Source organism: Narcine bancroftii, chromosome 1 (assembly GCF_036971445.1).
Source record: "Narcine bancroftii isolate sNarBan1 chromosome 1, sNarBan1.hap1, whole genome shotgun sequence".
Taxonomy (NCBI): domain Eukaryota; kingdom Metazoa; phylum Chordata; class Chondrichthyes; order Torpediniformes; family Narcinidae; genus Narcine; species Narcine bancroftii.
In genome coordinates this window covers 235188901-235207062 of record NC_091469.1, presented here as the reverse complement: position 1 = coordinate 235207062, position 18162 = coordinate 235188901, and the positions used below count along the sequence as shown (strand labels likewise).

Below are 18162 nucleotides of genomic sequence, written 5' to 3'. Positions count from 1 at the left end.
TTAAACAAAATTTATATTACGATCTATCCTTTTGTTGCCTCGGGATTATTTTTGACAGTTTATCCAAGTCCAAAATACTGCAGAGGCTGGAAATATATATTTTTTTTAAAAAAGAAACTGGAAATGTTGGAATATCCAGATGGTCCACCAATAACCAATAAACATTTCAGGTCAATCATTTAGACCAAAAATATTGGTCTAAATATTACTTGATCCAATCCACTGTTTGCAGAGAACTATCCCTCCGTGAAAGTGAAGCGGACGGCAAGTGTCAACAACCTTGAGATATTTAATAACAACTGAATGGATTAAAATTAAATTTTTTTAAATTGTAACTTTAAAAGCAAAATAAGCCAACATTGAGCGTTAAAATTTTTTTAGTAATGATTATTAATAATTACTTGTACATCAGCCCATGGGCCAGATGCATTGTTTCCCCTTAGAAGAGCACGTAGGATCATCACTGCCTCCTCTGGGTTGCAGTGAACAGCTGAGGATGAACTTAACAATCTAATGGAGTACGTTCCAACCTATTACAGTACAACTCCGATTATCCAAATTCCTCATTTATCTGAATTTTAAAAAATATTTTTGGATAAATGACGATATGCAAAACAAATCAGCAATCTATTTATCCAAAAAATTTTTCCAGAGCCGAACTGTCCTCACAGGTTAAAAAAAAAATTCACGACATGAAATTAGAACAATGATTGTCCTCATTTCAGGTAACTCCCTCCCCTCTCTTTCCATTTCTTCATTACTTTCCCCTACTTGCCTTTCTCTTCAACTCTCCCTCTCAAACTGCGTGCCGCTGTCTCCTGGCCGCAAGCGGTCAGAATTGCTTGTCTCGATATCGAGGAGAGTGGCCTCCTGGGCAGGAGTGGGACCTCTGGCTTAGTGGGGTTCCCTCCCCTCTCCTCGGCATGCCGGAGTTCCCGACTCCAAACCCTCTCTTTGGCCTACCACACACCGGACTCCCTGGTATGCATGTGTGGTAGACTTAAGGGAAGATTCAGAGTCGGGACTCAAGAATCAGCTCTGGTGATGGGCGAGGCAGGAGCCTGCTGACTCACCAGTGAGTGTTCCACTGGCCCGGGAAGCCTCCCCGGGGATCAACAGCAGTGGTTGGTCGGTCTTGGTGATAGGTGGCCGCCAGTATTTTATTTGGTGAGAATTAAATGTTATTTTAATTCTTAAAAAACCTTCCCCTGTTGTTCAAACATTGATACAAGTGATTTGCTGTTGCTTCTAGGCTGTTTTTTTTTTTAAAAATGACAAGTTCTCCAAAAAAACATTTATCCGACATAGGCCCCATCCCAACCATTTTGGATAATCGGAGTTGTACTATACATCTTTTTTTCTTCAAAGATGCAGTCTTATCAACAAAGTACTACCAGCATTTTGTTTTTAAATATTAAAATCAAAACACGGCATGAAGCCTTAATGTGTATTGGAGAAAAACACTGGTGCCAACATCCTCAAAATGATAATGAGTTTATTGTCATAAACACCAGTACAACGGACATAGGCACCAATGTTCTTACCTGCTGCAGCCACGGGCACTTTGTAAAGAAAAAACTCCAATAGTATACATTAAATTGCAGAAAATTATAAATGTAAATGATAGAAAACAAATATTCACGGTTATAGTAGTGCAAGAAAAAAGTGGCATTTCAATTTGAGCTATTAGTCATTGATGATTAGGGTAGTAAGGGGTGTTCAAGAGCCTGATACCTGTTGGGGGGGGGGGGAAGTTTTGAACCTGGAGGTGCTGGACTTCATGCTTCTGTATCCTTTCTTCAAATATAGCAGCCAGAGTTTGTGACCTCTCTGCCACTGGCCACCTTCTTGAAGCTACAGTAAAGCCGCGTTAGAACGCGGTAGTTGGGGTCCAAGATTTCATACCGCGTTACAGCTGAGTCGCGGAACAGATGCATATATGTCAGAGTGCCCCCAGATAATCAAACCCAAATATTACCAGTTTTCGAAGGCTCCACTATCTAGACCTAACAATTTCAATGAAAGGAAGCAAGCACATTCTTTTAATATTGGGATTCTGAATTTTAATCAACTTATTTGTAAAGTTTGGGGTCCACAGACGCCCATGCTATAAGTGATTCCGTGGATTAACTAATAGCGTTCTAACGAGGTTTCACTGTAGTACCTCGTGTAGGTGCCTTCAATGGCTAGTAGGTTAGAGCCAGTGATGGGCCTGGCTACGTTTTCTACCTTGTGTCCCTGAGCACTCGAATGACCAATCCTAGCTGTGATGCAACTAATCAGTAGAGTTTGCATAACACATCTGTAGAAGTTGGATAAGGTAGTTGACAACATGTCATAAACTCATTCTGCAACTCCCACTGGCTAGGAAAGGCAGCCAATACACAAAGACCCACGACAACCTTGACATACACTCTTTTCCTTTCTTCCATTGGGAAGAAGTCTTGAGAGCCTGAAAACACACACCTACAGGTTTAAAGACAGTTCATCACTGCAGCCATCAGGCTCCTGAATGAACCTCATAACAGTGCTTTCATGCTGATTTTCCTTTTCAGTGCAATCTCATCCTCTGTAAATTGAGCTCCATACATAATTCTATGTAAGAGATAACCTGTTGGTCTGTTCGCAAAAGAACCCTTCTCACTGCACTAAATATTTTGTGACAAACTTAAAGCACTTCATCACAGCGGACACAAGAGCCTCCAGTCAATAGTCATTGAGACAGGTCACCTCGCTCTTCTGGCTACTGACATTATAGACGTCCTTTTGAAGCAGGTGGGGACCTCTTTAGCAGTGAGTGGTTGAAAATGCCTGCAAAAACTCCAGCCAGTTGGTTCACACTGATTTTTAAGGACACAATCAGATACATTGGTTTGCAAATAATTGTTTGCATACACTAACTGATAAGCTTCAGAAGGTTGGGGTGGGGGGGTGGGGGGGAGAGAACTAAACATCCATGTAAGGCTTCTAATCAGCAATAGCTGCAAAATTTCGAGCAACACTGAGCAATGTGATCTGTCTAGAAACTCCATTTGTGGTCAGAGAATACTGCTGCTACACTAACATATTCAACTTCAAGATATGGAGAACAGATTAAAAAATGGAGATAGTAATCAATAAAATTCACAAAGCATTATAAAGGGCAAAACATAAGAGAACATTTGTGATTTTTTTTAAAAATCACAAAGACCTTTCTCCCAGTTAATGTTTTTCAAGCTTAAATTGAAATAGTTTATGGATTGATTAACATCTCTGAATAATTTTCGGAGATTTCAAAGGTTTGTGCATGTTTGGTTGATTAGCCAGGGTCTAACCATGCACATTTAAGGCCTTGAGACAATTTTTCAAAATTTCAAGAATTTCCCATCCATGAAATTTCACATCAAAATCCTACAAGAAACAATCAAATGTTTTGCCTGACTTGTATTTCATATTCAACACAACAATACGTATTGAATCTGCAGGGGTCATTGACCACAATCAACGCTCCTGTTGCGGCCTCCTCTGCTCTGGGGAGATTGGACGCAGATGGGGAGATCACTTTGTTGAGCACCATCACATTGCCCGCGGGAATCTCCCAGTGGCAACTCGTTTCAATTCACTGCCCTGTTCCAATGCCAACATGTCTGTCCGCTGTCCAACCGAAACCTCGTGCAAATTGGGAGGAACAGCACCTCATATTCCAACTGGGAACCCTCCAACCAAATAGCAGGAATATCAACTTCTCTCATTTCTGATAACCGCACCCACCCCCCCCCCAACCCCCATCTCTCCCCTTCTCCAGTCCCTATGTCTCTCTCTCTCTTTTCCTAAGCCTTGGTCTCCTTTATTCCACTCTGCGGACAGAGTTACCACCCTCCCCCAATCAATTCTCTGCTTTTCACTCCTATCATCTGAGCCATGTCCAATTACCACCATCGTAGTATCTGCAGGCTTTCTTGATTTCTTGAAGTTCCTTTTATGTGGGAAAATGCCCACGGCATTTCACATAATGAGAAGGATGTGAACACCAGTCACTGGCCCCTTTTAAATGGCAGCACCTGGGTGGCCCTCCTAGGATCCAGGTGCGATTACTGGGGCAAAGGTGCTGGAAGCACCTTTTAAATTGCAGGGGTATTATCCCGCCCCCGCAATGATGCATCACGCGCTCACCAAAAGTACCGCTGGATGTTCGGATGCTGGCTGCCCCGTGACGCATGCACTGACTTCACTGGGATAAGCGGGTTGGCCTTTTTCGTGTTCAAATCGCCTGTGGACAAGACCTAGGTAAGTTTAATTGGGTTCCCTCTGAGGTAGTTCAGGGACCCGGTTGGATTCTGACGGGGTAGTCCGGGGTAGACCCTTTCTAGCTGTCATGTAACTGGGCCGCTAACCGGGCAAATTTCCCAGCCAACCCCATTTTACATGGCAGTTTGAAATGGCCTATTGAAATGGTTTTGATGAAAGGTTAGCAAGAGCTATATAAAAAAAAATCAGAAAATTGCAAGGTTGAAAATCTCAAATAAACAGAAAATGGTACAAACACACAGCAGGGCAGGCAGCATCTGTGAAAAGAAAGAGTTAATATTTCAGGTCAAAGACCCTTTACCAGAACTTTAGGTCAGTTAAATCAGTAGGTTTTAAGGACAATTATAAGTAACAAGATGGAAATGCATGGCAGAGAGACTTAGAAGTGTATGTCCAGAGGATGAAGTTTAGCACCTAAAGGATTGGTCACAGCCGACAGGAATGACAAAGAGGTCTCGACACAACAGCACAAATTAAAGTATTGTTGGGGACGTAATGGGGAGGTAACCTCCTTGTGCTGCCGTTTAAAAGGGGCCAGTGACTGGTGTTCATATCCTTCTCATTATGTGAAATGCCGTGGGCATTTTTCCACATAAAAGGAACTTCAAAAAATCAAGAAAGCCTGCAGATGCTACGATGGTGGTAATTGGTAATTGAGAAAGGCAGTGATGTGATCATTTCTGGCTAGCCAGTAAACCTCTATAAAGAATTTTACATTGTGGTAATATCATGTTGTTGCCCTGTACGCACTGACAAAGGGATTTTTCTTTTTCTTTGTTTAATTGGGTTTATACAGGAAGAGTAGGGAAGTGGGGTTTTCGTGATGTTTTGTATAATTGTTAAATTTCCTTGAAAATGAAAAATAAATTATAAAAAAGAGAAAGGCAGTGAGATGGTGGAGGTTTGTTGGCAGTGTCTCATGTAGAAAGGAAATACTGTCAATCTGTTCAGCATTAGTGATTACTGCTTCATAAATATGAGGCTTATGCTAAGTACTTAGGACCCGACTTAGTACAAGCCTATGGTTCTGTACTCCTTGTGCTCCAATCTTGATCTTTTACAAAGTAATTCTGGTCTACCTGCTGCATTGCTGGGAACTTGGCACAAACCCATCCTTTTCTGATAGTCTTGCAGCCAGGATTCAGTGTGGAGAGAACACTTTTGAAGGCTGGTGTTGAATATATTGGAGGGAATGGTAGGTATTGCGATACAAGCTGGTAATAGGCTGTGAATACTCCTCGCGTTAACAATCTACCCAGATCCAATAGCTTTTCTCATTACCCTGGAGTGGTTCCCAAGTCCCCTTCACCTCACCCCCTTTGTCCGGCTGCACACATCTCCCCTGGCTGTCAGTTTGTCTCGAGCACACATTTACCATTGGGTGACTTCCATCACAGTTAAAAGGTGACAAGACAAGACAGTCAAGACCGGCCTGCACATACAAGAGCTGCTATCAGCCCCCAACAATAGCCCATTCTGTGCTGACCTGGGTAGAGCCCCCAGCCCCATAGCTCATCCACCAACACCAGCTGCCACAGACAATCTTTCTGTACTGAGCCACAACCCTAATTCATTGCTGCAACAGCCCAATCTGAAGCCAAGGATCACCTGCATTTAAAATGCCATGAGCAGCCATTTTAACACTGGTTTGATTACTGTTCCCGTTTCCTGGATTGCTCTCGGAGCTCCAAGTGCAAGACCAGTGTACATCACAAAGTACAGACACAAAAGACTCCAGATGCTGAAATCTAAAGGAAAATAAATCAAACTGCTGGAAGAACTTAGCAGGTCAAGTTGCACCTGTGGCTGGGGAGCAGAGTGGGGGAGGATGGGTGGGAAAGAGAGATGAAAGAATTATCAATACTTCAGGTTGGGACCCTGCATCAAGGCAGAGACTGTGGAATATGCGCCTCTGCAAGCTTACAGTACGTTGATGAATCAGATATTCTGAACATCAACCCAGTGCACTTCAAAATACATTTTAATTTTTTAAAGGATGACTAAGAAATAGGAGGAAGGAAGAACACAATGAAACAGCAATGAAACATATTCTAGTTGAACGAATCTGCTTTTTATAATTAAACTCAGCCTGAGTTATAATTGAACCGAGGATCTACCCATCACCTTCAAACCTTTCAATAAATGCATTGCTTGAACTGTGTTCTCACTGCAATATACCAAGTTACTCACAGACAATTTTACACAGAGGTCCTGCAATACTGTAATGAAGACCCGTTATTAAGCCAGATTTGCTTTTTTTAAAAATAACATTGAATCAAACAATGTCACCATAATGCGATTCAGAGTTATGACTACCTCCACTGCTGGCTTAAAGGTGGGACTACAATGACAGCACCCCCCACCCCACCCCCATTCCATGTTCATACCTTTTACACCGAATTGTGTGGTGCAATATTCCCACCTTGAAGAGGCTGTATAAAAGGGGCTAATATTTTTCAGCAGATAACAAACTGGACCTCAAATGGTGCAAGTGTTTTATTCTTACAAATTTGGCATGATTGCAGATCATAGTTTGTCCCATGGAATATCTGATAGGTTATTATCCTGATTTGAGAGAGAATATAATAAAGGTTCCTAGATACAAACATAAATTTTTAAGACATCTTTCTTGAAATATGCTACATGAGATCAATGATCAGATCACCCATGATCATTTTGAATGATAACAGAATCAAATAACCCTGCTCCTCCTTCACATCTAAAATTTAAGATTTAAAGCTTCAAGTATTTTTAAATAACTTTTCTAATGTCAGTTCCACTACTCATATTATTGTCAATGCCAGTCAAGTCCTCATTTACATACCAGGTCGACCTCCGCATGTAATTCTTCCAAGCGTCACTGCCAGATTCTCTGCCTCCACCCGTGTGCTTCTCTCCGCCTGCAAACATTGACATTTCTTAGATTATTAAATTTTTTAAAATAAAGGCTGCAGAGTCTGGCATCAATAACTCTGGCTATTTATGTCTATTCAAAATTTGCCATGCAGTAAACTCCAACAATGCAGCACTCTCAGCCAGATAACAGATTTTTTGAACAAATGGATATTAATTCTATTAATACACAATTTTTTAAGTTAATTTTATTTTTTAAAAGATGTTACAAAGTAGTGTAGTAACTTCTCCAGAGAACCAAGTGAATATGAAAGGAGCAGAGGAAATGGATCCCATCAGGATTTATAAAAAGTGAGATAGTGGATTATCAGTTTTACTGCACATCCAATTTGAGATACAAGCACCATCTGTAATGAGCTCATCGTACCACCAAATCACAGTTTAGGAGCTCATCCTACCACCAAATCACCATAATTGCTCAGATCAGGGGTGTGCCAGGATTAGTGTTCCAGAAGTCAGTCCTCAAAGGGTTGAAATATCACAACTTTCAAGTCTAAATATTGTAACACTTTGTTTAATCTTTGTATTTGAGGAGTTTTGCTTTGACTGCCTTCAGAATTAATGAATGTTAGTACTGACGGAATCTAAAACAGGGAAATTTCAACACTCAAAAGATTCATTACTTAACTAAGACCTCAATTTATTAAATAATATCTGAGAATAGAGTGGAAAAGAAGAATAATCACTGATCAAAGGTGAGTGATTTGCCCAATAGATTACTCGTACATTTTTTAAAAATGGCCCTTTCGGACATTACACCGATTAATCTACAAACCCTGAATGTCTTTGGAGGGTGGGAGGAAGCTGAAGCACCCGGATGGAACCCACACAGTCATGAGGAGAGTGTACAAACTCCTTACGGACAGCAACAGATTCAAACCCAGATTGCTGGGACTATAATAGTGTTGAGCTAACCATTACACTAACTATGAGTGAAGAAAACTGCTGAGAAAGGAGAGACAGACTGAAAAACACAGTGGCAAAATATTCTCTGAAGTTTTGAAGTTGTTGTTACAAAATGTAAACGTGCAGTTCTAAACGTGATGGACAAGGCCAGTGGGTTTAAAAACAAAGAAAATTTAAAATTTAATTCCATTTTTGTTTGATAACTTGCTGACAAATTGTGAAAAGCTGTGATGCAATAATAATAATCTGATTTCATGCAAAGAGGAAGGTGATTTCATCTTTCCACAAGGTGTCATAATTTTGTGGGACAAATTAGATAGACCAGTGGGTTGTTTCTGGTATTTTGTAGATTTCCCAGCCCCTCTCTGAACCCTACAAGTTGGATGTACTTATTCTGGTACACTTATTCCAATGACAAATTATAATTCTGTATTTGGCTATCTGCAGATAATTAATTATGCAACACATATCCCACAGCATTATATTAACATTGAGGAAAATAACCACAAAATTGTAAATTAACAGACACAAATATAATTTTTTTAAAAATACCAAAAGCTCCTCCAATTTCAGCGCCACTAGTTGGGATGTTGATGTTGACAATTCCACAATCTGAACCTTTGGGCCTGAGCAGAAACAAGCAAAACATTTCACCAGGAAGTAGCTCACAGGAAACAAATGACAAAGCGTGATCAGAAGAATCTCTTTAGAAAACATGTTACTGAATGCTTCTGTATTTCCCAGTGGGATACCAAATATAATTCAGTACAAATGCTAAAATAAAAACAGGATTTCAAATAAATGAAGTTCACTTTTTTTGCCATTGAAAATTTGAAGAAGAAAAATAAATCTTGTAAAAGGTCGACTTCAAGCAAAAACATGCTGAGTTGACGTGGACAAGCCCCTTCCCACCTATATCTGGGACACTTCACGGGCTCTCCGTCACTATGATAATTTCAAGTTTCCTGGGTTGGGCTGCCTCACTTTTTCCATGGTCGTCCAGTCCCTGTAGACTTCCATCCCCCTGAACGAAAGCTTCAAGGCTCTCCACTTCTTCCTGCATAACAGACCTAACGAGTCCCCCTCCACTATCACCCTTCTGCCTGGTAGAACTTGTTCCCACCCACAATAAATGCTCCTCTGGCCCATCCCACTTTCTCCTAATCAGAGGTGTACTTGTACATGCCCCAGCTCTACCTGTCTTTTCGTTGGCTACATGAAACATGTAGCTTACCAACAATTTCTCCATTACATTGAAGGCTGCATTGGGGCTGCTTCCTGCACATCACCTCTGCTGACAACTTCCAACCCAATGTCAAATTCACTCAGTTTGCTAACTCTTTTCTCGATCTCTCAGTCTCCATTTGAGGAGACACACTTTCTGCTGACATCTCAAAAGCCCTCCCATTCCCACAGTTACCTTGACTACACCTCTTCCACCCTGTCTTCTGTCACAATTCCATTCCTTTCTCTCAATTCCTCCGTCTCTGCTGCATCTTCGCCCATTCCAGGACACCCGAGATGTCCTCTTACAGAAAGTGTGGTTTCCCCTCTGCTGCCATTAACTCAGGCCTCACCCACACCTCCTATTTCCTGCACGTCTGCCCTGGTCCCGTCCTCTCCACAGACGCAACAAATAGAGTCCCCCTCATCCTCACCTACCACTCCCCCAGCCTCCGCATCCATCACATTGTCTGAACTTCTACCACCTACAACAGGATTCCATCACCAGACACATCTTCCCCACCCCACTTTCAATGAAGATCGCTCCCTCCGCAATCCCTCGTCCACTCATCCCTTCCCACCAATTGCCCCCCCACCCCGGTGCATACATGTGACCTCAAGAAGTGCTACAGTTGCACTCACACCTCATCCCTCACTACTATTCGGAGCCCCAAACACTCCTTACAGGTGAAGCAACACCACTTGTGAATCTGTAGGGCTTCATTTACTGCATCCAGTGTAGCTTCTACATTGGAGACATAGATGGGAGAAATCACTTTGTTGAGCCCTTCACTGTACACTACAACAGTAAGGAACACCCTGTAGCCAACTGCTTCAATACCTCACCCCCACAGCTGCATTGACGCATCTGTCCATGGCTGAATGTACTGCCAAGTTGACACTACTCGTAAATTGGAGGAACATCTCATATTCTATCTCAACTCCTCCAATTTCTGTTAGCTCCCTCCCCTGGTCTCTCTTTCCCTCCTCTGTCCATCTCCTTTCCTCCAGCTCTTCACTCCCTTTCTTTCCTCCTCCTATCACAGAGTTACCTTTCCTAGCCCTCTGCTCTCTCTCCCCAACACCTCTCAGCTCCATTCCCTTTTTTTCTTCCTGTTCGTACCCAACTGCCCTCCACCCCCTTCCCCTTTGTGAGTCTGGCTGATTTTCAGCACTCATGAAGAAGGGCTCAGGCCCGAAATGTCGACTGCCGTCTGCTTTCCATGGATGCCACGTGACCTGCTGAGTTTCTCCAGCACTTTTGTGTACTGCACTAGACCCCAGCACCTACAGATTTTATCTACCTCAGAGATGCCCAATGCATTTCCAACTTCTTACTTCACAACCTTCCAGCAACAAGTGTAAAAACAGCAAAATGATCTCCTGAAGGCAAAGTACACTTTACATCTTTATATTATTGGTAGGACAGGGTTTAAAACAAAAGAGAGCAAAACACGGATTGGTATTAGATGGGGGTTGAGCACGTGCTTTATACATTTTAAGCTGAGAATAACTAAGTGCTTTCAAGTTTGCAGGTATGACATTGCAAACTGGTTGTGCAGAAATAAAAGAGCTTACCCTAGCCAATGGAACATTCTACCGACATCCTTGGTGAAGATGCTACTGGAGAGACCTTGCTTGACTTCATTGTTCCATGCAAATGCTTCTTCTTCTGACTGCAAGGCAATATCAGAGTTAAGGGATGCATTGAAGAAAATAGAACATGTACAGCCAAATTCCACACTGCATGGCAATCTTGAATAGATATTTGCAAATGCCACACTCCTAAAATAAAGATGCTTAATTATACTCATTTATAAAACAACAACTCAAAGCAGTGCCAAAGCATTCACTAAAAATAATCAGTATTTTATTCAAATAGAGTTGTACGATTAAATGCAAATGAATCCAAACATTCATTGCTTGTATCTTAAAGTGATTTCTTTCAAACAATAAACTTACTTTACCTTAAATTTAACAACATACAGAATGGGTGCAAATGTCTCAGTGTGAACGATGGTTGCATTGTGGGGAAGTCCAGTTACTATAGTTGGTTCTACATAGTTTCCAGGACGATCAATTGCCTATTCCAACAGCATCAATATTAGTATACATCATTCATGAAATCATTCTCATACACATTATCCTCCACCTTTCATTTTCACACGTAGATTTAAGGCCAGATTGGGCAAGAGCTTTTTACCACTTCCACACCCCCAAGCCATCAGACTCTTGAACTCCCAGAACATTTGGGGACTGGGCACCATGAACTGTTAATGTACAAGTCTTAAATATTTTAACATGTTAAACTTTTTTTCTAACCTATATTTATGTAAATACACTCCGTGGTCCTGGAGAAACGTCATCTCGTCTTTACCATGCGAGCATGGATGAACAATAAATAAAAGTGACTGGATGTCAGATTTGAAAACAACACTATTTAAAAATTTTCCTCTTCACTTTCCTCCGTTGTCTAAGGTCATCTGGCTTTGCAGAATCCTAAGCCTTCTAGGTGTAGTTTCTATCACTCCCTTAATTATGCCCGACATCTTACCTTTCCGCCGTAAACCACATTGCCACCTTGCTGTTTGGCCTGTTCCACTGCATTTTTGTACATATCCACTGCCTGCTTAGTGTGAAGAGGCCCATATAAAGTATTAGCTGTAAAAACCAGAACATTTACTTGACATGGAAAGAAAGCAGCCTAGAGGGCAGACTAAGTTTATGATACCATTTTATTCTTCACTAGATGACCATCATCAAAAATTAGTATACTAATCTGCCACAGATAATAAAACCATGCATAATTTTATCATCAGATTCAAAATCACCATCAGTTTTTAGACACGGTGCTAGAAATGTTTAGAATCTGCCCCTTTCTACACGTCTCTTTTTCTTCCTCTTTCTCCCCCCCCCACCAATGCTGTAACATCTGCACACTTCATGTTTCCCCCTTAATTTTGAAGCCAAAGTTGCATGTTTTTGTTTTATCTGATTCAGATGATGTTTGTAATGTCAGTATCCAAATGCTCTACCCTGTAAAATCTGTGCCACCAATTGTTTCTCTCTCAGGCTGCAAGTAATCATGGACTGTTGACAGGCTGGGATCAGAATGTGCAGTGCTGTCAGGCTGCCAGCAAATGGCTGGGTGACAGTAACAAAAACGAGGCACCTGGCACAGAATAGTCACAGCATTTATCAGCACCACTGGCCAACTCCATCTGGAACCGTTGTTGTCTGGGTTGCAAAAAAGGGGGGGGTGGGGGGGGGTGAAAAGAAACAGCAATGTGAGTCTGCAGAAATAGTGAAGAGTTGGGGTGGGGGTGCAGCCATGAACTGGAAGTAACAAGCAAGGAAAAGCAGTGAGGGTGGGGGAGGGGAGTAAAGGAGTGAGCTGGTGGTTTGCTGGAACTGGTTGATTCAGGTCACCTCTGATGGGAGGAACATCAACTCAATGGCAAAATTACTGGCTTATCTTTTGAGAGTCATACACAATAAAAGCAAGTGTTTGCTTTATTTTCTAGATGCTATCTAATCTTAACTAACTTTTACTATATTGCAGCAACCAGAAACAGGCACACAGCCACAACAAAATTCCAAAGGAAACGAATGATTCTCCAATAGCTTTGATCATGGACGGTCAGGGGAATTTAAATAGTTTTGATCATTATTTCTTGCACAAAGTGAAGACATTAAACCTTTACACCACACATTCAAATGTGGTGCCAAATTCTGAATATTCCTACTTTCTACCCTGAACTTTGGTGGGGATCCTAGTTTTAAGCTCATTGTCCTGTAGTCCCAATTCCATCTCTTCCTTTTAAGACCAACAATTCAATGCAGTTTCTGAACAGCTACACAAGTGGCAAATCATGGTGATTTTATTTATCCATGTACAAATTATTAATAACAATGGCTTTTGATCTGATCAACATTTCTTTTAAACTTACAGTCCAATGGATCTCCAATTCGGATCTGTTTGTAGGCTTTGGCAAGTCTTTCCACCACCTCATCGTGAATACTTTCATGTAAAAACTAGAAAGAAAATCAAAAATAAAAAGGATCTGCTGCATGTTTCTGAATTTCTTTCTTCCTCCTTATTAAGCAAATAAACCTGCATTGACTGACTGTTTTGCCGATAAAATATTTACTAAGAAACTTGTACCAACTGCAGTATAACAACTCACCAGGCGCCTGGTTGTTGTGCACCTCTGCCCTGCAGTTCCCACAGCAGCGAACAAAACAGATGGAATTACCATATTTAGATCAGCATCCTCAAACACTGCCAAGAAAAAAACTGTATCTGTCATGTCCATTGAAAAAGCAGTCACAGAACAACATCTTCACAATGCAGAGACTCTGACATACGTCAAAGTTCTCCATCAGATATTTAGGTTCAAGGCAATGCACCAGAAAACTCCCTTGATTTTCTGAAGGTTGACCAATAAGCAAGTTTGAAGTCTGATGCTTCATTCTCAGATCGATTGCAGTGTAGACGAATTTTTAAATTGTGCATTTAGGTATTACACCTCTATTCATGAAAGGAAGAAGTAATTTGAAAACAAAAACAAAATGACAACCAACTGCGCCATCCTGTTTTCATTTCAACTGAAATAATTACACAAAGATGGCTGTACATCAATCTGTGTTTAAATATTAATGTTTCAGGGTTAACATCACATTTGGTTTCCTACCGATGATGAATTATCATAAAGCTTGTTCGTCAATTACATACGTAATCTCTGAATTATGAACATTTTCTCAAACAGCGGTTAATACAATTGAACTTAAAAGGGGGTGAAGTGCATGCCAAGAAAAAAAGTTAGTTCATGGTTAAAAATACAGGTTAAACAGGAAACCGGGCAAGTTAAACAGTGCTGATTCCAGGGATCAGAAGTGCATTACAACCCACAAGTGATGGTTTGTTCCATGTGTAAAAGCTTTGTACAATGTCCAATAGATTCATATTTTTCATGGGAAACAAGAAGTCTGCAGAGGCTGGAAAACTGAAACAATACACAAAGTGCTGGAAACATCAGTCATGTTTAGGGATGGAACCATTGTTCCATATTTTGTATACTGCACAAATTCTAGGAGAAATAAAACCTGTAACAAAACTTATTCAAGGATAATAAAGTGAGATAAAATGTATTGAAATATCCTGATTAGAAAATAAGCCTTATTTTATAAAACAAATTGAGAGAGCTTCAGTTCTTGAGTTTAATTTGGCAGTCTTAGATTTCTACCAGAAGATGGAATATGGACTCATTGAAATAGTTTTCATTTTACAAAATAATTCCTTACCCCAACATGGCTCATTTTACAGAGAATGCTGCCTGCTGCTGCAAAGGTTTATCGAATTCTTGTTAGACCCCCTCCCAGAAACAGTGTACACGACAAGTACACTTGAAGAGTAGTACAGATCTCAGATAGGAAACACTATAGCTAATTTGCACGCAAATGATTCATAAACCAAGGTCTTGGTTCATTTGTATATAATAATAGAACGTTCCAACTTCAAAGTTGTGCCATGTGATTTTTTTTTATGTCCATCTGGGAGAGCAGACAGGTCCTTGCTGTGACATTTTGTCCACAAGTTAGCATTTCGAACAGTTCGCCATGAGACATGCGAGGGAATGTGAACAGCATTTTAGGAAGAGATAATGATGGTTCAAGGAGACAAGAATAACTACATTTCAGTTAATAAACAGAAGAGTTTTAGAACCACTCCTCATGAAGATAGGCAACTCAAAATCTCTCGTGATACATTGAAACTAAAAGAACATGATGTTACTGAAAAGCTTCAAGTCTTGCACTACTAACACTGTATATATTTGAAAAGGAAAATGTATGTATCTTGGTCAATGTGGTTTATGGTGTGAAAAATAAAAAAATTTTTTTTAAAAAGTCTTGCACTACTGGATGTTATTTCTGTCAACATCCCCATACATTTTTGATTCACTTTTTAATTTTGATGTTATACAATGGTATAATAATTTTTCCAATGAACAGAATTCAAAGGAAGCTTGGGAAATGGACTCCAGGCAGATCCAAAGGGAGCAAGGAAACAGCCACGTGGAGTCACAGACAGCATGGGAAATATTATCCAAAGAGTCAGAACTGACAGGATTTAACAATAATCAGATAATGGAATTTTTGGAGCCTAACTGTAGTAAGATAAACTAAGCTAAATTAAATATATTTATCAAATTAAAACAATAGCTAAACTCTACATTTTGATAGTTAATTAAATATTAGGTCTGATCCAACAGCCAGAGAAAAATCCATGTTTTTTTTATTGAAGATATGAAGTGTCAGGAATTATAGTTAAATAATGAGCTAAGAGACACAATTGTTAAAGTTCAGATTTATGGTCAGACTTTATACACAGTGTCACATACAATCCCGAGATTCTTTTTCCTTTGGGCCAGGCAGAATTTCCACTTACCACTAGTGCAAAAAACCGTACTCAAGATATCTGCAGTAAAATCCCCATTATTCAGCAACTATTCGCATTATTCGCAGATAGTGGAAATGCAAATTTCTGTTTGACTGAGACTCGTTCTTACAATACCTAATTAAGAATGCACTGTTTAAAGGGCAAAAGACAGTGCAAAATGTAATTTGAAAAAATAGTAATATTGTAGTCTTTAATTATTTAAAGTTCACTTTAATCAAGTAATTCCCACAATAAACAAAATGTAAATGTTGCACTAGTTGCCATGCTAACCATGCGGCTATCATAACTAACATCCCCCCCTCCCAAAAGTTTACAGATAAAGGCTAACTAATACATCTAATACTAATAAAGATGTAGACTCTTACTCGTCAGGAATAAGGAGATACTTTGGGAGTCGCCCCAGCAGGGAGTAGCATTGACAAACTCTTCATTCTGGTGTCCATCAGACCCTCGATGCAGCCCAAGCCCCCATCCACACCAGTGTCCTGGTCAGACCCCTGGTGTAATCCAAATCACATCCACACTAGTATCCTGGTCAGACCCTTGGTGTAATCCAAATCACCTCCACACTAGTGTCCTGGTCAGACCCTTGGTGCATCTTCCTTTAAATTTGAACCCTGGTTACTGCGCTGTAACAGCCTTGGGCTAGCCACTACACTAACTGTGCCCCATGTCATAATTAACCACCCCTCCCCCAAGTTTACAGATAAAACCTTACTAATATACTAATAAAGACACTGACCAGGCAGGGATTGGGAGACACTTTGAGAGAGTCATCCCAGTGGTACTGGCTGGCTCTTCACCCTGAGTGCTGCCATTTTATTCAAACACAACTTTATTGAAACTTTATTCAAACATCTGCTACGGGCGGGACATAGCCAGGACACTCCACTGGCTGAATGTTTCTCCCAAAGTGTTGTGTGTTGCTTTGGAGAGTATTTACTTTTATAAATTTAAACTTCTTTTAAAACTTTATTTAATTTTTAAAAAAATGTATTTATTTACTTCCTCAATTTTTTTTGCCATTTGTTTGAGTTTCCGGTTGATTGAATGCCAGATAAGGTGAATTATACTGTATACAAAAAAGAGAGAAATATAAAAAAACTGAGCAATACAGTAAAAAATATTCAGTAAAAAATAAAGTGCACAAGTTAAGATTCTTTAAATGAGTCTCTGATTGAGTTGGTTGTTGAGGAGTCTGATGGCGGAGGGCAGCAGCTGTTCCTGAACTCGGTGGCACCTATACCTCTTTCCTGATGGCAACAGCGAGAACAGAGCACGTCCTGGGTGATGTGGATCCTTGATGTTTGCTGCTGCTTTCTGACGGCAGAGTTCCCTGTAAATTTTCTCAATGGTGGAAAGAGATTCACCTGTGATGTACAGGGCAGCAATCATTACTTTTTGAAGGGCTTTCAGCTCAGATGTATTGGTGCCCCCATACCAGACTGTGATGTAGCTGGCCAGCACACATTCACGTCACATCTGCAGTAGTTTGCAAACATTTTCGATGTCATACCAAAGCTCTGCAAACTCCTGTGGAAGTAGAGGTGATGACGTGCTTTCTTCAAAATGACTAAGTGTGTTGGGTCCAGGAAAGATCCTCGGAGACTCCCAGGAATTTAAAAGTGCTCAAATTAGCTGGATTGTTATTTAAGAAGAGCACAAGTTATTGAGAAATCCTAAAAATGGTTTCTTGAAACAGAGTACGCAACGTCATCAATTAAGTCATTTTTCTCAAGAGATTACAAAACTCATGGATAATGTTATCACTGTTGACAGCATCTATCGGACTGACTAACGTGCTTCTGGGAGTGCCACTTATCTAGTCAATAAGCACTCATCGCTCACTAGCTTCTGTTGTGGACCCAGAGGACCCCAAAACCCAACAGTAATAGAAATTCACCAAGACAAATGGTTACTTAAACAAAAGTTGCTTTTAATTTTCTTTAAACATAAAAACAGGATCAAACTTTAACTTACTACTATTATCAACCTAACTTAACCCCCTTCTCATTCTAAGCGCACATGCATGTAATGTGTACAAGTTCAGAAAAGTTCTTTGATTCAAAGTCCAATCTCACTTCTCACTCTTCCAAGTTCATTGATTGCAGGTAATTCTTATACTGCGCACTGAATTTAACATTTATGAAATTCACCAGGCTGTGGTGCTTGAAAGGTAAATGGTTACCGCTCAGGAAAGTTCTTGTCAGTTTTCAGAGAGAGATTTGGTGCTTGTCTGACCAGGACACTAGTATGGAGATGATTTGGATTACACCAGGGGTCTGAGCAGGACACCGGTGTGGATGGGGTCTGAGCAGGACACCGGTGTGGATGGGGTCTGAGCAGGACACCGGTGTGGATGGGGTCTGAGC

General features: G+C 40.5%; 1 protein-coding gene across 2 annotated transcripts in view; it reads right to left on the bottom strand.

Annotated features, from left to right (window-relative positions):
- aldh7a1 (aldehyde dehydrogenase 7 family, member A1) overlaps positions 1-18162 on the bottom strand; it is a 39753-nt gene that overhangs the window by 460 nt on the left and 21131 nt on the right. For both annotated transcript variants that reach the window (XR_011342925.1, XM_069893109.1), the window contains exons 11-17: positions 13518-13612; positions 13281-13365; positions 11885-11991; positions 11298-11414; positions 10909-11006; positions 8659-8732; positions 7112-7187 (exon numbers count right to left, since the gene is read on the bottom strand). Coding sequence is in view for 1 of the 2 variants with exons in the window: in XM_069893109.1 (XP_069749210.1) it covers positions 7112-7187; positions 8659-8732; positions 10909-11006; positions 11298-11414; positions 11885-11991; positions 13281-13365; positions 13518-13612 (652 nt within the window). In the remaining variant the exon portion in view is untranslated. The remainder of the gene's footprint in view (positions 1-7111; positions 7188-8658; positions 8733-10908; positions 11007-11297; positions 11415-11884; positions 11992-13280; positions 13366-13517; positions 13613-18162) is intronic.